The sequence below is a fragment of the Gossypium raimondii genome, chromosome 5, assembly GCF_025698545.1.
Source record: "Gossypium raimondii isolate GPD5lz chromosome 5, ASM2569854v1, whole genome shotgun sequence".
Classification (NCBI taxonomy): Eukaryota; Viridiplantae; Streptophyta; class Magnoliopsida; order Malvales; family Malvaceae; genus Gossypium; species Gossypium raimondii.
Genome location: NC_068569.1, coordinates 55686877 through 55714566, shown reverse-complemented (window position 1 = coordinate 55714566; position 27690 = coordinate 55686877). Strand labels below are relative to the sequence as shown.

Genomic DNA, 27690 nt, shown 5'->3' with positions numbered 1-27690 from the left:
CATTAAAATAATTTTAAGATGACTATATAAAAAAATTTAATAAATAAGAATTGTATAAAGTTATTAATATTAAAATAATATACTATAAATAAAAAAATAAAAAAAATATGGGCAACCCTAAAATGAGTTTGAGTTAGTATTTTATAAATATGGGTGGGTTTGAGCAAAATTTTAAGCCCATATTTCGAGTCGAGCTGGGTTTAGAAAAGTATAAAGTATGTTAATATCATGCTTAGGTCCAACCCGAATACTACCCGACCCATGAGCACCTCTACTTACGATAAAAGTAATATGGGTATTTTTTTTTATTAAAAATCAGATTGTATTTTACCCATTCTACTCAAAAAATGACCAAATTAGTACCTATTTATTAGATCAAAGTGTAAACGAGTTATTCTGTTAGAAAATTCATCCATTTCTGCTGTAAAAAATAATCCCTGTACGTTACCATAAGGTACACATAACAAACCACATGTCAATTACTAATTATTTTGTCAGCCACACTAACTTCAACAACTATACAAATAGATGAATATTTTAATAGAAAAAACCGCTTTGCTCTTTTAACAATTAACACTATGTCTAGAGATTAATTTGCTCATTTTTGAATAGAGGGACAAAATGTAATTAAATAAAAATTTATATTAATTAGATCATGCATGACAAATTGATATAAATTAAAATTCTCAACTATTTATTTTGCATAAAAACTTTCACCCGCTCAATAAATATTAATATTTATACTTTTTTAGATTGATATGATAGACATTAGATCGGTTTGAAAATTTACATGTACAATCATATTGATACATTTAACAGTTGAATCGTTAAAATATTAATCGCACAAAAATATAGTAAGGGTATAAAATTATAGTTTTACACTGTGTAAGTGGGTTACTCTTCTATACATATATGCTGAAATTCTACACTAACCCCTAACAAACCCTTCACGATTATAACCTATATTACTCATGGTATGTTCGTTGAATCAAGATCGAACTTCTTCCGAGAGTAAAAACTGTCTTCATATTCTCAAAATCCGGCTTAACTTGTACACCTGCAAAAACCGGAATGCCGATTAAGATTAAAAAAAAAAAAAAAAAAACTCCCCAGAACTTGACTGACATGCTGGATTTGGTAGAACAACATTTGGCTCAATGAAGATTTCTGTTCAAACGAGTCCAAATCTTTGCTTGCACCAAGGTTAACAGCAGCAAATACATAAAGTCGGAAAGGTTTCGATCGAATGAACTCATAAAAATGAGAAACAACACCATAATTCATCCGAGTTTTACCGACCTGTGCAGTCCTACTCGGCAGTGAAACCTCGATGCAGTTTCGTAGACCATCAGCCCTGCGAAAATTCAGATGATAGATTGTTACTATAAAATACAGTAAGAATATATCAGGGAAGTCGATAACTACCTTTTGCTAATGGTTCGTTGAAGATACTGTTCCTCTTTTACAATCCCCTGACCTCCATATCTTCTTTCATCGGTGTTCAGTATGACCTGTAACACCGTACGATATTTGAGCTCCATTTTGAAATGCATAGGGTGGTTACTAGACCGTAAACTATTCATGCTGCATGAGCTCAAGAATTCCTCGAAACAAACAAACACTAAACGTACACGACCGCAAACACAAACGAAGTTATGTCCATTAGTTTAGATTTCCCTCTTCGTTTATCTGTGGTCATGCCTAGTTGTGAAGAGAAACTATATCTATTTATAAAGAAGAAATTTCGTAACCCAAGAAAAGGGTTAATGTATCATTTGGTACTTGAGTTTGGCTTCAAAGTTTAATTCCGAACTTGAGTTTTTTTTTTTTGTTCCAATTTCGTACCTGAGTTTGATTTCAAGGTTCAATTTGGTATCCAAATCAAATAACATCATGTGGCGCAATAAATGTTTGATGCGCGTGCTTTAGTAAAAAAAAAAGAAACATAGGTACTTAATTGAGACAAAGAAAAAATCTTAAGTACCAAATTGAACATTGAAAAAGCCAAATTAAGGTACCAAATTGGAATAAAAAGAACCTTAGGTACCAAATTGAAAGCATTCAGGTAGCAAAGCCAACATTGAAGCCAAACTCGGGTACCAAATTGAACATTAAAGTCAAATTTAGGTATCAAATAGTATATTAACCCCCAAGAAAACTTATTCCTTACCTGATACTCGCCAGCTTCGTCCACACCGATGCAGTATCTTTCATAAGAATCTGTGGGGTGAAAATTGAAAACGAAGAGAAGAGGACCTCTTAAGTAGGATATTACCTGTGTATATACGAGTAATTAAATTAATAAGAAAATTATATTGTATTAATCTGTCAAATAGCTGAGCTGAATACGGGAGAGAGATCGAAGGCATTATACCATATTAGTGTCGTTCACATGGTGGATGTTCGGCAATCCTCTCGAAAGTACCCTTTCGTTTTTGTCCAATTTCATCATGTCCTAAAAGTTGCAAAGAAAAAAGTATGATTTCGTGACCAATGCCTATTTTTGCTTGAAATTTGCAGCCAAAGGGAAAACGTAATCGAATTAATGGATACACATTAGTAGTTCTAGCACATTTTCCGATTCTTAAGTTGCAAGAAGCGTAAAGAAACCCGAGCTTAGAACACGCACGTGTCAATAAAAAGGGCTCTACCCTACAGTAATTGGGTTCTGTTACCTTATCAAACCGAAATAAATCCTGATATACTCCTTCCTTTTCTAGAAGATCCCAGCATCGGTTAGCCAGCGAAAACGAGAAGTTGTTGCTCGGCATTGGGAACTCAACCCTCTGGAAAATCGAAAGACCGTTAATCACAAGAAACAAAGTCTTCTAGGAAAAGTAAAAGGAAAATCATCCTCACTCTTCTAGGAAAAGTACAAGAAAAATCATCCTCACTTTTGGATGCCCGAACTCATTCCCCATGAAGTTCAGATACCCACGGCCACCGATTGTGAATGTAATCAGTTTGGTCATCTAGTTAATGGAAACAAAATCGATTAGGAATCAACATACCAGATAAAATCACTGAAGTTACTCGGACTATGTTAAAGTTAAGTTACTCGGACTTTAGAGTGAGTCTCTCTTAGAGGTATATGTTTGGCAGAGATATACTCATTATAAAAAATCGTTCTAAAATAATGCTTGATGATTTAACCGGTACGTCTTATATTACGGAGACAAAAAGGGCTAGTTAATACAAAAGATCAACAAAGATGAACCAAATACGTAGCAAAGAGTAAAAAAGCAAGTGGAAATATCGAATACCTTGAGTAACGAAGATCCTCTTAGCAATAATTCATTTGATTGAGGAGCTTTGTCATTTCCTTGACTCAGTAATATCTCTGCCAATGACTGCCCTCCGGATATCGACTGACATACAAGATATTAATGGCTTGTTAGCATCAGTCTAACATATTTATAGCTCAAGAACTTAATCCATTCAAATAAAGCTTTTGATATACAAGAAAAGACGGGTACTTGGTTGTGATTTTCGGCATAGACAAGCATTTTATCTGCATAATTTTTGTTGCCTAGCAATGTGCTCGTGATCTGTTGCAAAAAGGGACGTAGAGTTACTGCCGATAATAGAAAGAAAAATATATACTCGGAAAGAATGAACCCCTGCTGCCTCACGTTACTTGAACTTGGGTGTTAGTGTCATACATGAGTATGTTAAACTTTATCCAAATATGTATCAAACGCGGGTGTTGGAGATGAGTATTTCAAGAAAAATTAAGATTTGGAGAAACATAGGCGATAACAACATGATGCTGAGAATCTATACTAATCATATAAAACAACCAACACAACCTTGCTCATGCTCCACTCATGGTCAGGAGTGTTCTTGAGCAAAGACAACCACATTTCCGATGCAGAGAGATTGACGTGATAATCGAATCCAAGACCACCTTGAGACGTCGGTTCACATAATCCAGGGTAAAACGTCGCCTGAGCATTAAAGGAGATGGGAATTAATTTTTAAGTCCACAAATGATATAAATAAAGCTCGATATGAAAATGTTCTTGAGAATAAACAAAGTTTAACTTAATGAAAGTACAGAACAGCCTGGTGTTAAAAAAATAAGAAAGACCCGAGTTGATTGAAGCAATACCATATCCAAACATACAGAAAATAAAGGTACCGGAGATAATATTAAGACCATACATTATGAACAATCAACCAAGCCAAACACGGTTTAGCTAACAGAACAGTTTCGTAGCTAGTTCTGTCTAGATGAAAATTTTGGTTTCCAAAGATAGTTTAGAGAAAAAAACAGTGAAACAATTTGGCTTCACTGGAAAAAGACAGCAGAAAAATCATGATACTTACATCTTCAGCAATGGTTATTATATTAGGATGAAGAGCATGAAGTATCTCATTTGCCAAAATGAGGTACTTTACGGCATCATTGTCAACATATTGATTACAGTACCTGCAATAAAGCACATAAATAATCAAATAATTCCTTCTAGACATATATAATCAAATAATTCCTTCTAGAGCACAGGAAAGATTACAGAACAATGGATTAAATAGTGGACTTAACTTCACCTAAGTTTTACATAAAATTTCTCTGGTTTAGGTGTCTACGGTAATTTTCCAGAATGAATAATATGATGTTGATTTAACGTCAATAAACATAAACAACATATCTTTTAATATTTACAAATATACTATTATATTTTTAGTTTCCATATGATATAAATTACATAATATATAAAAAGAAAATTAAAATATTATTAAAGTGAAAAATGGGTTAGGTTGGGCTGTGAAAGTTGGAGCCCAAGTCCGGCACATTTTAAACGGGCTTAAACTTTTACCCAAACCCATTTTTCAAGCCTAATTTTTTTGCTTGAACCTTCCCAGATATCGGACAGTCTACATGCAACCAACTACTTTCTACCTCGGGAAGGAGGTTGCTACAAAAGAAAGATATTTGATATCTTACTCTTCCAAGTCACCGGTAAATGAAGCAAAGCCATTGTGTGTATACAGCATTGACGCTAGTGAATGGAAATGGAAACCATCAATCTTATACTCGGAAATCCACCTGCTCAAGGATTATCTCATCGTCAATGCTAATATGGCCTTCCAAAAAAGGAACATAAGTTACTTCCCGAAAGATCAACTTACAATTCACGAAACCAAAAAGCAAAAAACAAAAGAAGAAAAAAAAAATTCACGACATTTACCAATTCAAATTTGAAAGGAGAAAATGCAGTACATCAAGATCACTGTATTTAAACATTCGGGTGCCCCAGTACTTGTGATGTCCTCGTTTACCTAGAAGTGCAGATGGTTCGAAATAACGAAAGAAACTGTCATACACCAAATAAAAGGCGATATTCTATCCATACTGCAGTTATATGCCAATCTATTTCATTCATATAAATTCCTACAGAAAAAGCCAGAAAAGAACTACGAAGATCACGAGTATTATGTCTCATATCAGCATCCCAAACAAAAATCCCAAGATGTCTGAGAAGGCATCATACTAAATGCGAGTTTATTACGTAAATGAGATCAAGAACCGAATACCAAACACAGCTTGATTATTGAAAATGAAAACGAAAAATGTTTACCGGTATGAAAGTAACAATCATTTGATCCATCGAAACGTGATAGTCCAACCATCTCATCTGCAGCAGAGTAGGAATGCACTATGTCTAAAAAGACCAGCAATCCAAGCCCTGAAAAAGGTTTGAAAAGGCAAGGTATTACATTTATTAACCAGAAAAAAGATTATTATATGCTGAGAGAAGCAGTATTCATTCCTAATATAACATATAACGAGCCATGACAAATACCTATCTCATGAGTATTTCTATTATAAGCATAACTTGTATTTCTCTTCAGACTACCGTATGTCAATTCAATTCTACCGGTTTAACTTATGACATTCGGGATCTTTAACACTAAAGCTTATATACCACATCATCTAAATTCTTGTCAATCATTGATTCACTTTTTATCGTTATAGTCATAAGAGTTACTTTTAGTAGATAGAAGCAGCTTTAGATGCAGTTAGTTCATCACTTGCAAATACAACTAAAACTTTAAGATTGATGTAGAAATGAGAGAATTGAAGAAAATAGTGACCATGTGCTTCATCGACCAAACGCTTGAAGTCCTCTGGTGTGCCATATCGGCTGCTGACTGCGAAAAAGTTCGTGACCTGCATCACCATAAAAATGTTAGACATCATATAACTATAAAATAAAGGTGAGAAGCATGAAACAAGAAGATTCTCAGTCCACAATTCGGAGTTTTGAAACAAAGAAGTGGAGATCAAAGTCAGATAAACATGTTAAATCTTAGAGAAGAAAGGGAAGGGGAAGAATGTTTAACTCACTCTATAACCAACAGTGAAATAATCTTTATGTTCAACGATCCCAATCAACTGGATTGCATTATATCCAGCTCTCTTTACATGAGGAAGAACCTGCAATTGAAAAGCATAGTGTGAAGGAGAGGAAAACAACAACCAAATCACAACACATACAAATGAAGAATTCAACAATTGGAGAGGCACCCTCTCTGTAAAATCATTGAAAGAAGATATTTTGGGCTCTGATCCACTAATTCCAACATGACACTCGTAAATGCGCAATGACTTTGGGGGTTTTATTGCTGTATGTTTCCACTTGTATGTGTGTTCAGGTGGCGGTTCCCAGTGAATTGCATAAGCTTGCTTCCCCTCTGCATCTGAACATAATAAACAAAGTGCATAAAAACTCATTTGGAACTGTTGGAATGTTGCTTTTCCGGTCAATTTTATCGATCCGAGAGTACTTACCTGGTTGAATGAAAGTAGCCCAAGCTGGAACTCGTTCTAAGGGCCCATCAGGAGTATTGAAATACACCCTGTACTTGCTTCCATGAGGAATAGCTGGAGAGTACTTTTTCAACCATGCCTTTCTTCCTTTGCGAATCTCGGTCCAGTATGCCAGGGGAGGCTTCTTATTTCGGAACTTCTCTTGCCAAGCAGGATCAGCCACGACATTGAAAATATCATATTCTTTTCCATTATCAATCACATCAAACGGAGGTAAATTACTTGGTGGATCATCTTTATGCAGTTCCTTATGTGCCTTATATCTGGTTTCTGCATCTGGTATTTCTCCTAACTCCTCTAGGGTTTGAGGTCCATTAGGCCCAAATAGTCGCTCATATAACTTAGCTGGCAATTCAAAACGGTTTTTAATAAAGCGGTCTTCTCCAGGTTCCCAGTACTCATCATTTGCTCTCTGAAAAACCTCATCAATGGTAACACCACTATCTCCTTTATCATAATCATCAACATAGTTATATTGCTGAAAATACAGTTCATCCGGTTCTTCTCCTTCCCTCAATTTATCTTCAAGAATTATAAACCAGTATCCATAATCATCATGGCCATAAAGACCCTCTCTTGCAGCATTCGTTGTAGGTGACCAACCGTTGAAGTCACCAACTAGTGCACAATACCGAGCACCTGTTTATAACACACTCAGTTTTTACAAATGACAAAGAATACAACATTGGCTTGAACACAAAAATGAGTAGGTTTATTTACGGACATTCTCAAGTACATACATGTTGAGAAACTAGCTATGAAAAGTCCCATCAGGTAAATACATAATCAAGTAAACTGAATTGTGACCAACTATTGATAAGACCTAAACATATGGAAAAGCTCATGTGATCAAAACTAATGTAAACATATTGAAAAGCTCAATAAAAGTACCACAGAGGCCCTTGTACTAGGGAGTTCAATTGTATTTTGCCCCTTTTATTTAAAAAATGAGCAAAATAGTCCCTATAAGTTAGATCAAATGGCAAATTGGTCCTTTATGTTAAAATTTTCATCCATTTGTACTATTAAAAACTAACATGGCTGACGGAATAATAAACAGTGACATGTGGTGTGCCGTGTGTACCTCATGTTGACATACAATGACCAGTTTTTAACAGCAAAAACGATGTAAAATTTAACAAAAGGACCAGTTTGCTCTAAGGTATAGGGGATAATTTGCTCATTTTCTAAGTAGAGAGGGCAAAATACAATCCAACTCCTACTAAAGGGGCCACCATGGTACTTTTACTCGAAAAGCTCATATGATGGGAGTTATACAAAGAATCCCATCCAGTAACATACTTAATCAAGTAAACTGAATTTTCAACCAAAATTAAACAAGAGCTAAACATAATAAAAAGCTAATATGATAAAGACTGATATAAACCGAATGGTCAAAACTAATATAAAGGTATTGAAAAGCTCATATGAAAAAAACTAATGTAAAATCATGGTACAAAGAATTCGATTCACAGGTAAAATCAAGGTTCGAATTTGATAAGAATATAAGCTATGGCCAAACCTGGTGCCCAGTCCATATAGTCCACTCGATGCTCTTTGTGTCGATGCGTGCCCAATATCTCAAATCCAGAAGCCATCTCTTGAAGATTGAGGTGGCGTGTAAAGATTTCAGCTTTAAGATCCTTCAATGATTTATACCTACAAAACATATTTAAAAAGATAATAACAATAAAATGAAAAACACTATATAATCTAAATAGACAGTAAAAATAAACAAAAATCCAATGCTTAAAGAATGGAAAATAAAGGGACTTAGTTTTCTTTAACAACAAAAATAAGGGATAAATAGCAAAATTATTCATGAACTTCGATCCAATATGCATTATCATTAATGAACTTTGCTTCATAAATCACTAACAATATTATCGGATTAGCATCCACTTTGCGTTGATATATTACATACCAAATAATTCAAGTTTCATGATATATATATATATATATATATATGAACACAATTCAAGTTTCAAGTATCAAATTACAGATTAGACCAAAGTTATTTGATATTTATCCCTAAGATTAATGACCGTAAACATACACCTCAAGCATTCCAAGTTTTTTCCTTATAAATTCTTTTCAGCTAATAAAACCATGCTCTTTTTTCCTTCACTTTCTTGCTAACCAAAAACTAAAAAAACCCATACCTTTCACGAAGAAACTGAGCAAAGGCCTTATGGGTAATTCCTAATTTCGTCAAAAACCCAACTGGGTCAACTCCTTTCTCAGTTTCAGTCACACTTTTCTTTTTCCTGGTGAAACTTTCTCGTTGCTTTTGTTGTTGTTGTTGGGGGTCTATAGAAGAGCATTTTGTTTTTGTTTTTATTTTTACTTTTCTGGTGAAGAAGATTATTTGAGGTTTGTTTTGGGGGTGGAAATGGAGAATTGAGTTGTTTGGATGTAGAGAAAATTTGGGTTGGAGAGAAAGTGAAGCCATTTCTGAGAAAATTTTTGGGTTTTGAGACAAAGCTAGAGAGTCGAGAGAGTGTTTCAGTGAGGTTTAAGATAAGAGAAGTCGGGTACCGAGTTAAATCAGAGGTTTTTGAGTTGACTCGGGCAAAGAAATCCCACCCCTTTCTTTAAAATTAGTGTTAAAATAGGGCTTTTGAATGTGGTACCTCAGTTTTACTTTTGAATGTGGTACCTCAGTTTTACTTTAATATTCAAATTGATACCTACTATTTTTCCAGCTCTTTATTCTTAGTAAATTTAAAATTTAATTTTTTTTTATTCAGATTTCAAAATTTAAATTCAATTGCTAATGATATTAAAATTATTTTGTTAAATTTAACTTTATTACGACATTGTTAACAATTAGACCCCTAAATTTAACAAAAATAATTAACAATGTTAACGATTACATCTAGATTTTAAAATCCAAAAAGTAGATGAACTAAATTCTAATAATAAAAATATAAAATTTGAATTTGAAAATGGTATATTTGAACTCTAGACCCTGAAAACAAATGTACAAAAGAAATCATTAAAAGAATAAAAACTTGATAACTTTGTTTATAATTTTCTCATTGGCATAAGTGTGATTGAAGTGAGTCCCATCATAAGTGAGCCAATAACTACAAAGGCTATACAATACACTTCATATAAGTAAAAAGTTACATGGATGTGGTAATTTTTGTCAATAAATGATAGAATGGAATTGGATATAAATATATATTCAACAAATTCTTTAGCCATCAATTTGGCTGCTTCTTTGAATAGTCCCTTGGTCCAAAAATGGTGGACCCAATCCTCACATTTGTACTCCCCATTTCAATCTGCAAAAAGACTAGTGAGTGACATTCACCAATGCTGCAATCGGCATAGAGATGTTTAATCAAACACGAGATGTATGTATCGACGACAACAAAACAGATGATATCCACATTCTAGCCTTTTCTAAAGAGTTTTCAATCAATCTTTGAGTCATGATGAAACTTTTAGAAGACTTGTATCTGCCCCCATACCCCCCCGACCTGACTCGACTTAAACCGACTTCTACTTTTTTTAGAGGTATTCCTTACCGCTTGTTCAAAGTCACCGGACATGCCCATCGATAGCTCGCATTGATCTTCTGTCATTCCAAGTGCCTTACAAACCTCAACTCTACACTTCGATAGTGTCTATTCATCACAAGATACAAAACAATGCCGAAGCATGTTATCCAATGACAGAATATATGAAAGGAAGGAATAGAAGAAAGCCTAATTCGGGTTCAGGAGTGCCAAAATAACGAACAACATCAGAGAAAAAAGATATAGGGACTAATTCATTACCCTGAAGTTCTCCGGTGTTGATGTGTAGTCCGGCATCCCTATCGTCATTAAACCAGAAAACTCCAAATGCGGACAATGCAATTTAACATGTTCTGCAAGCCGAACACAGCCTGATGGATCTATCCCAGATTTTGCTGAAATGACATCAAGGCAATCAATTGATTGGTCCTATCGGCTTTTAGACAAGGTTTACATATGGAAAACATATGATTCGAATACAAAACGCTAAATGATATTCCTACAAAGGTCAAAGAAAATCGAACTGAATATTCGAATCTTAAAACTAGAGGGACTCACATGGTTCTCCACTTGTATTTACTTGTACAAAAATCTTCAAAGGGTTTCTCTCAAGGCTCAAAACTGCACGGTCAAGATGGTTTGCGATCTAAACACAAGATGTATGATTGCTCAAAACTCGGCCCGGACGAAAACTGAATACATAACTTTCCCTTACATACACAAAAAATAAAGAACAGAGATAGGGCTAAGTCTTCACCTTCTCATTATCAACACCCTGAAAAAAGGCTAGATTTGGCACTCCACCTGCATTTAGAGAAACAACAAACTTAAAGGGAAAGAAACTATTATATTGGTAAGCTATGTTGCTTCGATTCTTCATTTTCCTAAACATACTCAAGTGTTTTATTGTGTATCCAGACATGAGTTTCGAGATATGATACTTAAAATATATATATATGGAGAAACAGGGGCAAAGACAAAGGGGGACAGGCAGTGGCCTTGGCCCTCTCCCCCCAAAATGGTAGATTTGTCATTTAATCCCTTAAAATTTTATGAAATTATATGCTAGTATAATGGTAAAATTGCACTTTGGCCCAGCAAAAATTTATGATTCATCTCTACCCCTCCTAAAGCAATTTTTTGGCTTCGTCCCTGTGGAGAAACTAACTTAAAGTTGAATATACCTGTGCCGGGTACATATCAGCATCCAACACTCACATGTGAGTCTGAATAGCATAGCTAATAAGAGCTTCATGAAAATGCCTATAGGCAGCATTTAAGGATTGTTTAATTAAAATTTATTAAATTTTAACATGTTACTTTTTTTTTTCTTTTTTGATTTATCAAAGTCTCAACTGGAGCGAGCACAGTAATTAATCCTCCGCATTCTGTAGGCCCATTAAGGGGATAGATGCTGCTCCATACCCAAGGCGAGAATTGAACTCTCGACCATTGGTTAAGGTAGGAGAGATCCTAACCATCTCACCTAACTTTGGTGGTTATATGTTACTTCTATTTGATTCAAGTAAAAAGAAAAACAATGCATTAAAACACCTTTCCAATGCTAAACATAAATGAAAATGGCAATCTTATGCTATTTTTACAGCTAAAACCAAAGCACACAAGGAATTATCAGTAAAAAATTATAAATAAATCCTAAACATAAAATAAGTGTTTTACTAGTTGATGTCATGAGTAAGCAGATATCAACTCATATATGAAATTACTAAAATACCTAATCATATACAAATTAAATTATATTTTATGAGATTGTTTCTGTCTTTTCTCATATAATAAAATTAATAAAATTTGACCATTTAAACTAAATAAACGAATTACATAAAGATTGAAATTTACTTTCAAAATTTGAAGATACAAATTTCAATTTCACAATTTTATGTTATAAATTAAAGAACAACTTTAAATTAAATCGTAAAAAATGCTTGCAAAAATAATTAAATTTAATCTCAATAAGAGAAAAAATTTGGGAAATTTTACCATACCGAGAAGGGTTTTAACTTTGTTGCTCTGTAAATGTCCAATAAAATGCCACTCAATATCCTCAGGCAGCTGCCAAAAAAATTAATAATAAAAATAGAAAATTAGGAAGCAATTTTTTTCCAAATTGGATTTATATTTTCCAATAAAAATACCTGAGGGGCTTTTTGAACAAATTCTTGGACATAATTTTCACCGAAACAGCGGTGACCGGCGTCGTAAATTTGGCGGATGAGTGACACGGGTTTAGTCTTCGAAACGGCCACAACCCGGACCCGTTCGGGTTGAGTAGCCGCCCGTTCAGCTGCCTGTCGGACTCGGAGTAGGACCGATCGGAGGGCCGTCACGGCTACTCCCTCCACCGCCGGAGCCGCCATTTTTGGATTTTGTTAGAGAAAAATAAATGTGAAATATATCTCTTCTATTTTATTGGTTTTTATATGGACGAGGAAATTTAGAAATGGAAGCTTAATGTTTGGTCCATCAAAAAAGATGATATGAATTTAATTAATTATTTTACTTTATTTTGATTGGTAAATTTTATTAAATTATTAGTAAGTTTACGTTTTGCTCATTTAATTTTAAAACGTTATAAAATAGTTATTGAATTATTCAAAAAAATTTATTTAAGTAATTGGACTGTTAAAATTGTTGTTGTATAGCTTTTTCTATTCACATCATTTGATTGGAACGTCATGAATCTGTAAACCAAAATTCAAATAAATTTCTTCTTGGATCTCTGATATTGTTGCCATATCAAATTAGATTTAAGATATATTCTACTTGTCGACAAGTACCGTACAAATTGTCGAATCGTAGCTTGGAGCTCACTAGTCAGGCTTAAAAAAACTTAACAATCTAGTGACTTAAATAAAAACTTTCAAATAGTTTAATGACTTAAATGAAAACTTTTGAATGGTTCAATAACCATTTTGTAATATTTTAAAGTTGAATGACTAAAACATAAACTTACTAATAGTATAGTAACCTTGGGTGTAATTTACCCTATTTTGATTGATATTTGTAATTACACTTTAAGAACATAAGTAAATTTACCACTTTAACTTTTATATGATTGAATTTTGCCTTTAAACTTTGAATTTTATTAAATTTTACCACAAACTTTTATTTTTTAATTTAAATTTACCATTTGATATTGATTTTGGTGGTTTGAAAATAAAATATAATGAAAAAATATTATTCAAATATTTTTATTTTAATAGTTAACAATAAATTAATTTATAAAAATTAAAATTTGATAAATCAACTTCCAATTTTCATTTAGGCTAAGTAACAATTTTTGAAAATGATTTCTGAAAAATGGATTAATTTTCTAGAAAAGCAAATGTTTTCGGTGTTTGGATGATAATGTAAAATATTTTTATTGTTTGGTAGATTTTTCTAAAATCATTTTTAAAAGTTGTTATTAGTGAAACAAATACAACAAAAATATATTTGTTACAAAATATTATAGTAGCATTTCTTTTTACAATCGAAATTTATTTTATGATAAGATAATATTTTATAATAATTAATATAATATATAAACTTAATAATAAATATTATCTAATTAAAACTTAATTTAATTAACATATATTACATATATTAGAGTAAATATTAACACATTAGAGTTGGAAGTAGACCTGTCCATGGGCCGGGCCGGGCCCACAAAAAATTTCAACCCGTTTACCAGGCCCGGGCCCGGCCCAGCCCGGCCCGAAATATGGGCCTGAGATTTTGCCCAGGCCTGGCCCGGAGAAAAAATATGAGGCCCGAGCCCGGCCCGACCCGGCCTGTTTTTAATTAAAATTATTTTTTAATAAAATTAAACTAATTGTTCGTAAAATTATCAAATTATTAATTGTTAATTGTATTAATTGTTGTAATAAAATCTAACATTTGATTAGTAAATTTATCAAATTATTAATTGTATTAATTGTTGTAATAAAATCTAACATTTGATTAGTAAATTTATCAAATTATTAATTGTATTAATTGTATTAATTGTTGTAACAAAATCTAATATTTGATTAGTAAAACAAACTTGAATTATTATATTCAAGAAATGATTTGTAACATGGATGTCTAGTTGGAAGTGATTAGACTGCCCATGGGCTTGACTACCAATCAAATATGGGAGGGTTCTAAAAATATAGGCCCAAATATGGGTTTAAGAAAAATTTAGGCTGCTTAAAAACGGGCCGGTCTCGGCAAGATTTTTTTTGCCTCGGCCCGCCCAAAAATATTAAATATATATATTTTTATTTTTAAAATATAATAGTTTTTATTTTAAGTTTATTTACTTTCATTTCTTGACTAGTGTTACAAAATAATAATAATAAAACATCAAGTTTGTTTTACTAATCAAATGTTAGATTTTACTACAACAATTAATACAATTAATACAATTAATAATTTGATAAATTTACTAATCAAATGTTAGATTTTATTACAACAATTAATACAATTAATAATTTGATAAATTTACTAATCAAATGTTAGATTTTATTACAATAATTAATAATTTGATAATTTTACTAACAATTAATTTTAATAACAATTAGTTTTAATTTTATTAAAAAATAATTTTAATTTTAATTTTAATAAAAAACAGGCCGGGTCAGGCCGGGCTTGGGCCTCATATTTTTTCTCTGGGCCGGGCCTGGGCAAAATCTCAGGCCCATAATTCGGGCTGGGCCGGGCCCGGGACTGGTAAACAGGCTGAAATTTTTTTGTGGGCCTGGCCCGGCCCATAGACAGGTCTAGAAGTGATATAAAACTAAATATTATTTAAACAAATATCCATATTTATATAATTAAAAATTAATATTTTACACTATAAAACATTTATTATTAATATATTCATAATTTTAATACATATCTATTATTAAAATATAAATATAAATATAAATATAAATATTTTCAACAATATATGAATAATATTATTTAAAATTTATTTTAAAATAAAATTTTAATATTAAATAATTTATTAAAATAATTAATTAAATTAATAATTTATTATATTATTAAATATAAATAATTAAATATGTATTTTTAATAATATTGGAAATTAAAATATTTGATATTCATATATTATTTATTTTTAAAATTAAAATTTTATTATTAATATAATAACATTAGACTTGATTCAAGTTAATTTTTATATAAAAATAAAATTACCCATAAATGAGTTATTTTCTGAAAAATAATTTATGCTTTTTAAAAGTGTAAGTAATTTTACAGAAAAATGAATTAATTTCCATTGACCTCTAAGTTATTTTCCGTTGATCAAGCTATTTTCTATGAAATAAATATAACAAAATGCAGAAATATTTTCCTTCAAACAAACACATAATAAAAGAAAGACTTGAAAAACAAAAATATATATTAAAAAAGAAAATTATTTTTATTTTTGAGAATATAAGAGATTTTATTAATATTTAGATATATTTGACTATGATTTATTTTTATTAACAATAATTCTAAATACTAATATACTTCCTCATGCAATCAGAGCATGAGAGCAGCGATGAAGGTGATTGTGTCAGTCAGTTGACTAAGAAAGTTCACATTTGAGAAGCGAAGGGAGAATTAGATATGGTTATGAAGCCAATCCCGATCACAGGAAAACCTAGATCATGGAAGGATTGTTTGGTGGGAACTGGCTTTAGGGCCGAGGAACGATCAGAAACATCAGGATCTCTTGATGACGATAGGGACTTTGAGTTTTCAGAGGCTGATATTGTGCGCTCATTGGTTAATGGGATTCTGTCAATTAAGTTCTCTGAACGGGTGAACCAAATTCTCACCAAAAACATGTCTCGTATAGTGGTAGTCAAGCTCCTTAGACGAAGTACCGGATATTTGATGCTTCACAATAAGGTTTGTGCCCTCTAGAAGCCTTTTCAGCCGTTTCGCTTAATGAATGTTGAAAACAGTCGCCTCTTGGCGAAATTTCAGAATCCAGAAGATTTTGAGAAAGTGTTGTGCCAGGGGCAATGGATTGTGTATGGGCAATACCTAACGGTTCAACCTTGGACAATGGATTTTAGCACATTATAAGTTTATCCAAGCATGGTTATGTCTTGGATTTAGCTCCCAAATCTGCCTGGGCATATGTACAAAAAGAAGGTTTTGGGGGATATAAGGAGGACAATAGGGAAAGTTGCTAAGCTCGATTTTAACAAGGATACCGGGGTTCAAGCGAGGTTTGCGGGGATGACGATGTACGTAAACTTGGAGAAGGTATTGATATCTCAAGTGCTGGTCAATGGGGTTTTGCAGTGGGTAGAATATGAGTATCTACCCACTGTTTGTTTCTCGTATAGGCACTACGGCCATGTGAAAGTGCTCTGCCCTAATGAGGTAAAGAGACTAGAGGATTCAGAAGCGAGGGGTGCAAATGGCAAGGAAGAACATAGGACGAACTTAGCCTTGAACCTGGTTGAATCGACGATAGACACGAGCAACTATGGCCCGTGGATGCTAGTGGAGAGGAAATGTAGGCAACATTCTAGAATGGCGAAGGGAAACAACGAAAAAAATTGCGCGCCTCCAGGTTCCAAGCACTGAAAACCTTAGTAAAGGAGGAAGGGGTGCAAGGGAAGGGTACTGGGTTGAGGACTGATATGGGCCAAATGAGAGCTGGCCCAGTAGTTCAGTCTCTAACAATAGTAAGGGGCTTATCTCCTTCGGCTTGGAACAACAGAAAGAGGGTGATGGTCATTCAGCTGATGGGGGAAGGGGAATCCAGGGGCCTATGCATAAAAGTGGACTTGGAATAATTATGGGCCAACAAAGGTCAGGCCCGTTGGAGCTGGGAATCGGAGAGGGGGTCAATGCGTCGATTATGAGCCTTCAACAGTAGTGGGCCCATAAGAAAAAGTCAGGTTATTTGGAGCTAGGGCATTATTGACTCATTGGAAGGGAACGACCCAATGAAGTTTACAAGGACGAGTCCATAGCAATTGGACTGATGCAAACCAAATTAGGTAGGGAAAGCCCGGTTACATCTCTGATTAGGGTTAGAAAGCTGAGGAGCTCTTACCTGACGCAGAACGATGAACTCCCGAAGGAAGCGCGAACAACCCCTATTCCGATGGACCCTGAGGTAGAAGAGAAAGAGGGTTTGCGAATTGATGGTCACTCGCGCAGCACAGTGATGACTGAAAATTTGAGAGAAGTGTGGGGGCTTCAGGGCTGTGGCAATGAAAATAATTTGAAGGTTATTCGTCTATCCAAGCCTCGCTTGGGCTTGAAGATCTGTAGGAAGTGCTAGTGACCCCGACGGAAGGAATCCTCGATCCGGGAAGACATTCAAAGAATATGTTCGCCCCAAGCCTCTGATTATGGTAGCAGCGAGGTACAGGGGCTTTGGTATTTCGAGTAGACTCTGGTAGTTTGAGGAGTGGAGGGGGAAGATCAGTGGGATTAATAATAATAGAAGACTTAATAAGACCATAAGGGAGAAATGGAGCCCCTTTAAGGCCTCAGCCCCCAAAGTTCCCTTGACAAAGTCAATTAGTAACATTGTTGAACTTCTCCAAAGTCAGTTGCAGCAAGGTTTGGTAATAGAAGTTCTTACAGATGTGGGGGAGACTAAGGATGTGCAAGACAATGCCCAACAATAAAAAAGAGTGCCATCTTTATTTAAATTAATGGATTTTGGAATTACTATATTTACGTGGAATTGTCAAGGGTGCGCAAACGTAGAGTTTCCACGTACTTTTAGAAAGTACGACTCAACATTGTTAGTCTAAGGCGATAAAGCAGATGGGTAATTGCAAAAATAGGATTTCAATATTCGCAGCGAATTGAAGCAAGAGGCTTTTTTTGGCGGAATCTAGATTGGATGGAAAGATTTGGTGCGCCTCGACATTATTTAGAATTCTGAGCTACTTGTCGACAGCTTTAGATTTTCCTTTCCCTCTCGATCAATCACGTTCGAAGTTAGCTATGGGTTGACACAAAACATATAGCACTATCAACTATCAACCAATTCACAATTAATTGTCAACTCATACAATTTTTTCAGTTTAGTCCCTAAAACTAGGGTTAACATAACTTTCAATTTAAAACTTCAGTTTGAAATCTAATTTCACAATTATTTATTACGGACCTTCTAGTTCTTATTCCTATAGTCAATTTTACATTTTATTCAATTTGGTCCCTAATGTACAAAACTATCAATCAAGCTTTAGAATTTAGTCCTTTTCTTAAACTAAACTTAATTTCTATCAATTTAACACCTAAAACTTCAAGAAATTAACAATGAAATCTCATCAAATTTTCAAAATTGATCCTTGGGTTAGGTTAATCAAACTTCCAAGATAAAAAAAAACCAAAACTTACTTGAAATTTAAAGCTAAAACCCTTACAAAGATGGCGTTCCTTATTATTTTTTTCTTTTTTGCACGGTTTGAAAGTGAAAATTTTTGATTACTTTCCTTTTAATGTATCTTTTATATTAATATTAACCACTAATTAATCTTAATTAATTTAATTAAACATAAGTTAATTAGTATAATTAACCTTTAATCATAATTTAGTGGTGTCATCATAATGAACTATCACCTATTGAAAAATGATTTAATTTTCATTTTGGACATTAGGTTAATTATAATTTAAGTCCTCAAGCCATTTTCTAATTAAAAATCTATGGCGATTAGATTTTATAATTTAGTCCCTAAGCCCTAATTAATCACAATTTCGGCTAAATTGATTATCCAAATTTCAATTCACCTATATAATAATTCTATAAATATTTGTATTTAATATTTATGGACTCGCTTTACAAAAACAGGATCTTGAAACTGTAATTTTTAGTAGTACTGAAAACTGAGTCATTACAGGTAAGACATATAAGACAAATAGTGTCATGTCAGCATGAAATATACATGGATTATCAGACAGGTTATCATGCCAACATCATTAAAAGATTATTGCTTCAATCGACATTTTCATAAAAAAACGATTTGATTATTTTAGAAATATTAATAACTAAATTTAATTAAAAAAATAAAAAACAAATTATAAAAAATAATAAATTACATATTATAGGTTTGTCAATCATGTAAAACCATTCATTGGTTTCGAATCCCCAAAGAACTACTTCATTCACAAGTAAAAATCGGGTATTAACATTCTACATAAGACAAGGCATATAAGTGAAAGTCATGAATCAAAGCTCATTCTTCAACTTCAGTCTTCCTTGGACTTGATCCTTCATTAGTTTGCCCCTTACTATCTTCTTCAATTTCAACCCTTCTTGGACTTGATTCTTCCACAGTTTTTTTACAACATTTTTTGTATAAGAATACAGCCCAAGTGAGAATCTCAAAAGCCAAAACCACCACTCCTAACAACACTAAGATCCCATTGTATGTCCATTTCCAAGTTATATTATCAGGCTTTAGTAACTTAATCCCTTTATATATGTTCACTGGGATCATTACAAGTAATGCATACCCAAGGAAATGGTGATAAACATTCCAATGCTTTCGATACTCGTCTTCTTGGGTCGGCTTGAATTGAAATGCTAATATCTGCAACCGTTTAAAAAAAGTTAATCAATACTGATTCAATTCAAAATCAATTCGACTCACCCAATTAACAGATCTATTTGCATTTAATGAATAGAATGACAACAAAAAAAAAAAAGGAAGAGGTTACTTGGGTTACTTGCAAGGTAGTGAACCCGAAAATGCAGATGCCGAGGACGCGGTGCGAATGGAAGGTATAGTATTTGGATTCATGTCCTAGGAATAGTCCAAGTCCCCAGCCAGCGGTTCCAAGGATGTAACCAACAACTTGGCAAGAGTAATGAAAGTAGTACCAGCAAGGATCAAGTTTAATTGGAAATTGTTTGAAGTACCTTGCAACAATCACTCCAATAGGCAACAATGTTCCCCATCCTATGATGTTCAAAATCCCATGGACCTATCAAATGGAAAACATAAAAGAGAAAAAAATTAAAATCAATGGTAGTTTATTCAAATGAGACATGTTCAAGGATTGTTTAACTCCAATAATTAAGGTTCCAACCTGACCCAATTTGTTTTTGAAGTTTAAACCATGTTGTTTTCTTTTCTTTTATTTTTTCGATTCAATGTTTAGAATTACCCAGAGCCTCTCAACCCTTAAATAAGAGAATAATGCACTTCAGCGCACTTAAACTGACGTCCTCTTGCACTGGCAACAATGCCAATGTCAACTGAGTTAAGGCTCAACCAGTTGTTTTCTTTTAATTTTATATAGGCATAATAATAAATTTAACCTGTAACGTTTATCTTTTTTTTGTCACTTTAGCCCTATTTTTTTATTACTTTGGTCTTCAACCTTTAAATTTTAGTCACATTGTTTGTTTTTTTTTATGGAAAAGCTGACTGAATTGTTAAATTTTTAATGGCACTAGCATGACAGCATAGTGGTCTATTACACAACATATTTCATTACGAGTGTGGATAATATTTTTAAAAATATTTTATGAACTTTTAATATCTTTTATGCTTTTTTAAAAAAAAAACTATGAAGCTTAAATGGACTATTACACATGCTACCATGTCATCGAATCATTAAAATTTAACAATCTAATAAGAATTTCCATTCAAAGAAAGTAATTTGACTAAAATTTGAAGGCTAAGGGTCAAAGTAATTAAAAAAGAATTAGGACTAAAGTGACAAAAATAAACATTAGAGCTAAAAATATAAATATTAAAAATATTTAAATTGTTTATGTTTAAAAAATTAATAAAAGAATATATATATGACGTTGGTAAAAATTAAAATTACTAAATATAAAAATAATTTAAAAAAATGGATAGCCTTAAACGAATTTGGAGGGATTTGTGCAAAATTTGAAATCCATATTCTGTCTGTACGTGTGATATTAATATTAATACCAAACATGTCCCAACTGAGAAATGATTGTATGAAACTGTGATTCCATGTCATCCTTATTCCTTTCCAATGGAAAAATGACAAATCAAGAGGAAAAATTTGATTTGTCATTTTTTTATTAGAAAATGATAGGGGTGACGTAAAATCATAGTTTCATACAATCCCTTCTCTGTCCCAACTCTGTCCATAAACACCTATATTTCATTCAGCCAATAATTCCAAAGTTCTTAAATACAAGTTTGCCAATGAACCAACTATTAGTATTTAACTATATGGTCCGTGTTCTTTTTGTCAAATTTTGATTCTCGTCCTTATATTATCTACTGAAAGATTTGTTGTCAATAATTTAACAATTTAACAATTTTGAAGGTTGGGAGTCAAAATAATTTGAAAAAAATATTAAGACTACGCGACTAAATAAATAAATGTTAGAAGCTAAATTTATCATTATGCCTTTTATAAATTATGTAATGTATACTAAAATATAAATATTTAAAATATATTAAATTATTTATTTTTAAATTTAATAAAAGAAAAATATATGAAAACAATAAAAATATTAAAATATTAAATAAAATAATATTTTTTAGAATAATTAAAAAAATTAAACTTAAGCAAGTTTGGATTGACCATTTACAAATATAGATAGACTTTATAAAATTCAAATCCATATTCTATATCGAACTTAGACAACTATTTGTTATTGACACCATTCATATTCCAACCTGATCTCGACCCATTAAAATCTCTACTACATTGTCTATAAATCATTTTTTTATCAAATTTGGGTTTTTGTCTCTATATTATATTCTACTTAAAGATTTATTATCAATATTTAATTTAATATAATTTAGTCTTCCTATTATTATTAATCATGGTTGAATCTAAATCATTAACACCATTAGATGACTATTTAAAAAGTACATCTATATCATTAATTACATCTATATAAGTTAATATTGGTATTATTGTCGAGCAAAAGAACGTGGATTGAATAGGCTAAAATGCATTATTTTCTTTAAATTAAAGTAATATTAACTAAACCCATCCCCAAGGCAAGTATATTACAATGACTAAAACCCTAATAATTTGACCCTTTTTCCTTAAAATATTAATGTTCCTTTCACACTCAAAATATAGAATAATGTAATATCTGTTAATTTTGAAAAACGAGCAATTAAGGATAATTAATTATAGTATTAATATTTTTCGTCAATGGTTCATAATTTTGATTGGTATAATAATAAATTTGGCTCTTAATATTTTTTATTTTGTGTAAATATTGACAAAATGTGTTAATGTTATGAGCTAAATTTGTTAAATCAATGCCAAATTAATAAAACGTGTAAACCTTGAAAGCTAAATTTGTTATCAAATCAATAAAAAAATGGACAATTGACGAAAAAATATTAACAATGTGATTAATTTGTTCTTAGTTGTTTGCTTTCGAAATTATCAGGGATTAAATTGAAAGATACAAATTTAATCAATATGAAAACTGAGAGGGACTAAAGAAGTTTTGATTTTACCTTTCTCATATGTCGCCTATGTTGTCCAATGTTCTGACAATCCCCAGTCTCCAAATCCAAAACCTCTTTGCTATCTAAATTCCCCAAACTCGCCTCATGCATCTTGGGTTCCAATCCATCTACACAATACCCAACTTGCCACACATGGTTCAAACTCGAAACATTGTATCTTTGAGGTAGAACCAAAGTAGCAAACACAGAAAAAAACCCAACATCCTTATCATCAACAACTGTCATGTTTTGAACCTTGAAATCAATGCCCGAAGGTTGAAGCTTACACCCAAGTTGTATGTCTTTGGTGATATTGTAAGTGTTCACCGATGGAGTAATTTGGTTTGGGACTTTAACAGCAATTATAGCTCTAGTCCCAACCATTCTTGGTAAGTCAGGGTTAATGCCCCATGCTAACCAACCCGTGCTAGCGATCAACTTGGTGCCTATGAGGATGTTGAGTTGGGTTTGGTTGTGACTGGTTTTGTGGTAGTTCCAAGCGAATTGAGCTTGTAATGATGAGAGTTTTTTGCATTGGGTGGTGTTTGTTTGGTTTTGCATCTGTTTGTAAGCTTGGATGTGTAAGAAATCACCATTGCATGGATTCAAAGGTTTGGAACTAGAAACAACAATGGAAAGAGAGGACAGTGAGATCAATATGAAAATGGTATCCAAAGCAAAGGATTGCATTTTTGTTTTTCCTTTTTTGGATGGGTTGATAATGATAGCCCTTCCCTTTTATATATATAAAAGTGTGAGAGAGATATATGTTTATGTACGTCATCAACATCCCATCATCTCTTGTTGAAACAGTGGTTAAAGCTACCATTTGGCACTCAAATACCATAAGTCCAAACCCTGTTAATAATAGTGGATTTTGGTGTCAAGATTTAGGGGTTAAAATTTTCAACACTTTTAAAGGGATTAATGAAAATTTCTAAAGAAAATTGTGGGAGGTTTAATTAAAATTTTAAAAAAAATTAGGGACTTAATAAGAAATTAAAAAATTTTGAAAATCCTAATTAAACTCGATTTCCAAAATTTTGGCATGCCTTGGCTGCCACCAAGATTCACCTCTGCCTGGTAACCCTCTCCTCCAATCATAAAATCCCATCATCCCTCCCTCTTGGTTGCTTCAATAGGCTATAGTAGAATCTTAATGTTACTAAATCTTAGGGACTAACCGATTTAAAATCGAATTCGATTAAATGAAATCATTTGAAAATTTTAAAATTTGGACCGACCCAATTAAAATCGATTCGACCAAAATTAATTTGATTTATTTAATTGATATGTTTAATTTCGTAATTTCACCCTTAAGATACATTATTCTAATATTATTGTATATTTTCACAGTTCGATCAATTAAAAATCAAAATTGATCAAATGATTTGAATCGAATTGATTCAAAACTTTTAAAATTTAGGTTAACTCAATCTCGATTGATTCGACCAAAATCAACTCGACCTACTCAATTAACCTGTCTAGCTTCACACCTAAGATACATGGTTAGTATTTGGCAACAAATTTAATATTAGAGTTTGAACTTTTTTTGTCTAAATTAGTCCCTAAACTTAGTATTTATTCCCATATTGGGACCTGAACTTGGTAATTGTTCTCACAATGAGGCTTGAACTTTAGGGTTTTCAAGGAAATAATAGGGACTAACTTGGACAAAAAAGTTCAAATCCCAATGTGGGAATAATTATCAAATTTATGGACTAAATTGATAAAAATAAGTTAAAAAAATCAAACTCAAAAAATTCGATTAAACACTAAAGTTGAATGATGAATTATCCCCAAAAGTTAAACCAAGTTTAATTCCAGAACAAGAATCCGTAAGTTTCGGCTGCCTTTAGGTGACATATGCTTTGCCCCTTAAACTAAGAAATCTCTTGAACGCTTTTGCTTTAATCACACAAAAAAATGAATTTGCCTTTAGCCTTTTTACCCTTTGTGGGTGCTCCTGAAGCTTAAGGCTATGAGTAGAGATGTTACTTTTCAATTTAATTTAATTTAATTTATATTTATTAATAAGTTAAAATAAATTTTAATAATTTAATCCTATTTTTAAAAATTTTAAATTCAGATTCAACTGTTAACACTGTTATTATTTTGTTAAATTCAAATTTATTACAGTATCAGTTTTTTAGTTACATGATTGCCAAGTAGATGTGCCCATAGGCTGGGCCGGGTCGATCCCAACAAAATTTTAGGCCTGTTTGATAGGCTAAATTTTGCCCAAGTCCGACCTGGATAAAAATGCTAAAACCCGAGCCCAACCCGTATTAAAATTTTTTATATAATTTTTTTAAAATATAATACAAACCCTAAACCCTTTAATAAATTAATACAAACTATAAAAGCAAATTGACTCAAATATATTTATATTTTGTAAAATTTTAAACTTAAAATATATTTTAAAATCAACTTTTAATGTCCATAATTTTAAATTTTTTACAGCAAATTGTTAAACTTCAAATATATTTTAAAATAAGGACATATTTTAATAACATTGATTAAAATATATTTATATGTTTTTCAAATATCATTAATTTTTTAAATAATTAATTAATTTAAAAAATTAAAATTATAAAAATATTACAATATTAATACACACAAACAACTCAGACATCGCTCGAGACTCCAAACTGATTATAAGATTGGATTTATAAAATTGGTTCTATAAATTATTCATAGTTAAAAATATTTCATAAAAAAAGTTGGCCAAAAGTAAATTATTCACAAAGCGTAATCATTAGGGTAGTAATTATATTCTCTTGTAATTGTAAAATCGTATTTTTTAAACGTGTTTGGTGACAAAGTATAATTACATTGTACTTCTCTATGTTATGTTTGGCAATACAAATTATAATTACACGGTTACATGATTTATATTTTAAAAAACATTAATTATCATAAAAAATTATTAAACAGTAAGAAAAATTAAAATTAAATCATTATATATATTATGTTAGTCCAAAATAGTAGTTGATGATACGATTGCTACTAGAAATAACAAGAAAAACAAACATTATATGCAATTTTATCTAATTGGAACACTAAATAGTTTGTAGCTCGAGCCGAAGCCAGAAATTTTTTTTAGGGGGGCCAAAATTAATTTGTATATTTTTACGATAGTAAAATGTAATTTCACCATTTTAATATCTATATCTTTATAATTTTAAAAGATTAAATCATTTTTTTATCATTTTTAAGGGGGTCAAAATGTAATTTTACTTTTACTAATTTAAATTTTGTAAACTTTTAAGGGGCCTAAATGAAAATTTTTCCATTTCAGGGGGGATCGGGGCCCCTGGCTACGCCCCTGTTTATAGTTTTAATTATAAAAACTTATATGAACTTAATTTAGAGAAAAGATTATGCTAAGTTATAACTTTTTTATAATATATAAATTAAATAAAAATTAATATAAAATTTATTAATATATAACCTTTATAAAAAATTATAAAATACTACATTAATTTTTTGAAATAATTTTCTTGATAGATAGAATTACTTAAATTACTTCTAATATCTTTATTAATCAATTATTTTTATGTTGTTGCATAGAAAATATATTTTATGTTGAAAATCATCTTTTCCTACAAAATTATAATTATTATTTAATTTATTTAATTTAGAAATAATATATATATATATATATATATGTTTTAAGAAGAAAAGTTTTAATCATAATTTAAAAAACATATTATACAATTAAAATTAAATAAATTTCAAATAAAAAAGGATATATATCAAATTTATACATGAACTTTGATCCAATGTGCGCTTTGATACATGAACTTTAATTTGGTGTAATTATACATGTGAAACTTAAATTATGATTCATATATATTCATGAAACTTTAGTTTTGATTCAATATATCGACACAAAATGGTACTAATTGGATCAAATCAAAATTTTATTCATAAAATCACACAAAACTAAAATTTATACATGTAACAGGTTTAAAATTTTATATCATTAATGGATTTTTTTGTTTCTAATTTTTCTTAAATTCTCTTATATTAAAAGTTTATGTATTGTTAAATCCTTTCTTTTTAAATTTATTAAAATTTCATCTATTTTTTTAGTTTTAATTTATCCACCTTAATCCTTAATGTAATTCTGAATTTTTTTTATTTAAGTCCTTATTATGTAGGTTTCAATTCATTCAATTTGGTCCTTGAAAATACCAAAAACGACACACATGCATAAATCAAACTAAAGTGTCATCCAACACACTCCTGTGGATGACATCCGGATTATTCAAACCAAATGATAAATCAATGTTCTCCTCAAGGGGTCAATGGGCCAACCGATGCGCAACCCCATTAACCAACCTATAGGCATACTGAAAAATCATATAAACAAAGGCAAAACCAAACATCAAAGTATGAAGTTTATTAACAACAAAAAAGCAGATGGACTCAATAGTAATGTGGTGGAATCCATGCTCCCTACCCATCATAAGACCTCCAACAATAAGGCCTTAGCTGAATGAGCATCACAAGCTCCGTGCGCAACAGACTCCTTAGAAATCTAGGCTGCATCAACATTGATCTTGAGCTGCTCACCAAGCAAGGCTTCCCACCTCAGAACTCTTGGCCTCCTAGGCAACATGGGGGAGCAAATGAAATTGTGAACTCTCAAGTCTTTCTGGGGGGTCGGGGCACTACTAAGATCATCTTGTGGTACCATTGCCTTTCCTTGAAAAAGCTCCATGTCCTAGCATGCCATAGTTACCAGAAGACCACCAAGAGGCTTGTGAAAGCCTAAGTCCTACTAATTGAGACCTACAAAGTTATGAATGGCGAGAATCTACCAGTCTCGTTTTGGATAAAAATGAGAAGTAAACAGATAACAGCTAAACACACGCAAGCACACAAAATAATCAAGTTAAAGCCA

The 27690-nt window shown here is 31.9% G+C and overlaps 3 protein-coding genes across 6 annotated transcripts; all 3 read right to left on the bottom strand.

Moving 5' to 3' along the window:
• Nucleotides 1–773: 773 nt before the first annotated feature.
• On the bottom strand, nt 774–9441 carry LOC105768475 (1,4-alpha-glucan-branching enzyme 3, chloroplastic/amyloplastic). 2 transcript variants are annotated; one of them, XM_012588405.2, is made up of 20 exons: nt 8998–9439; nt 8358–8494; nt 6797–7474; nt 6533–6705; nt 6353–6442; nt 6100–6175; nt 5583–5690; nt 5193–5283; nt 4949–5050; nt 4330–4432; nt 3810–3947; nt 3477–3548; nt 3264–3368; nt 2895–2972; nt 2676–2786; nt 2375–2455; nt 2171–2275; nt 1426–1511; nt 1300–1354; nt 774–1057 (listed from the first exon to the last, which is right to left on the bottom strand). In XM_012588405.2, exons 1-20 carry the CDS (start codon nt 9285–9287, stop codon nt 1025–1027), a joined length of 2712 nt encoding a protein of 903 aa, XP_012443859.1. In that variant the 5' UTR covers nt 9288–9439; the 3' UTR covers nt 774–1024. The 2 variants fall into 2 exon arrangements, 1 of the variants encoding a protein (XP_012443859.1); XR_008195849.1 differs by lacking the exons at nt 774–1057; nt 1300–1354; nt 1426–1511 and having other exon boundaries at nt 2199–2275; nt 2860–2972; nt 8998–9441.
• Nucleotides 9442–9849: 408 nt separating this feature from the next.
• On the bottom strand, nt 9850–12809 carry LOC105768476 (uncharacterized). Of its 2 annotated transcripts, none has more exons than XM_012588407.2 (7): nt 12516–12809; nt 12366–12432; nt 11120–11166; nt 10921–11008; nt 10624–10757; nt 10372–10470; nt 9850–10159 (listed from the first exon to the last, which is right to left on the bottom strand). In XM_012588407.2, exons 1-7 carry the CDS (start codon nt 12735–12737, stop codon nt 10151–10153), a joined length of 666 nt encoding a protein of 221 aa, XP_012443861.1. In that variant the 5' UTR covers nt 12738–12809; the 3' UTR covers nt 9850–10150. The 2 variants fall into 2 exon arrangements, with proteins under 2 accessions (XP_012443861.1, XP_012443860.1); XM_012588406.2 differs by having other exon boundaries at nt 9850–10125; nt 12516–12805.
• Nucleotides 12810–19389: 6580 nt separating this feature from the next.
• On the bottom strand, nt 19390–23474 carry LOC105768474 (cytochrome b561 and DOMON domain-containing protein At4g12980). 2 transcript variants are annotated; one of them, XM_012588402.2, is made up of 3 exons: nt 22788–23474; nt 20032–20298; nt 19390–19904 (listed from the first exon to the last, which is right to left on the bottom strand). In XM_012588402.2, exons 1-3 carry the CDS (start codon nt 23466–23468, stop codon nt 19548–19550), a joined length of 1305 nt encoding a protein of 434 aa, XP_012443856.1. In that variant the 5' UTR covers nt 23469–23474; the 3' UTR covers nt 19390–19547. The 2 variants fall into 2 exon arrangements, with proteins under 2 accessions (XP_012443856.1, XP_012443858.1); XM_012588404.2 differs by having other exon boundaries at nt 20041–20298.
• Nucleotides 23475–27690: the final 4216 nt, after the last annotated feature.

Excerpts from the sequence above, each read along its gene's own strand:
- LOC105768476 (XM_012588406.2), bottom strand. The coding sequence starts at position 12,737 with ATGGCGGCTCCGGCGGTGGAGGGAGTAGCCGTGACGGCCCTCCGATCG. Across the intron at positions 10,758-10,920 it reads AAATACAAGTGGAGAACCAT|CAAAATCTGGGATAGATCCA; the intron begins GTGAGTCCCTCT and ends ATGTCATTTCAG. Across the intron at positions 10,471-10,623 it reads CAACACCGGAGAACTTCAGG|ACACTATCGAAGTGTAGAGT; the intron begins GTAATGAATTAG and ends TGTGATGAATAG.
- LOC105768474 (XM_012588402.2), bottom strand. The coding sequence starts at position 23,468 with ATGCAATCCTTTGCTTTGGATACCATTTTCATATTGATCTCACTGTCC. Across the intron at positions 20,299-22,787 it reads ATAGGCGACATATGAGAAAG|GTCCATGGGATTTTGAACAT; the intron begins GTAAAATCAAAA and ends TCCATTTGATAG. Across the intron at positions 19,905-20,031 it reads CTACCTTGCAAGTAACCCAA|ATATTAGCATTTCAATTCAA; the intron begins GTAACCTCTTCC and ends AAACGGTTGCAG.
- LOC105768475 (XM_012588405.2), bottom strand. The coding sequence starts at position 9,287 with ATGGCTTCACTTTCTCTCCAACCCAAATTTTCTCTACATCCAAACAAC. Across the intron at positions 3,948-4,329 it reads TAATAACCATTGCTGAAGAT|GCGACGTTTTACCCTGGATT; the intron begins GTAAGTATCATG and ends TTTAATGCTCAG. Across the intron at positions 2,276-2,374 it reads ATGTGAACGACACTAATATG|GTAATATCCTACTTAAGAGG; the intron begins GTATAATGCCTT and ends GTATATACACAG.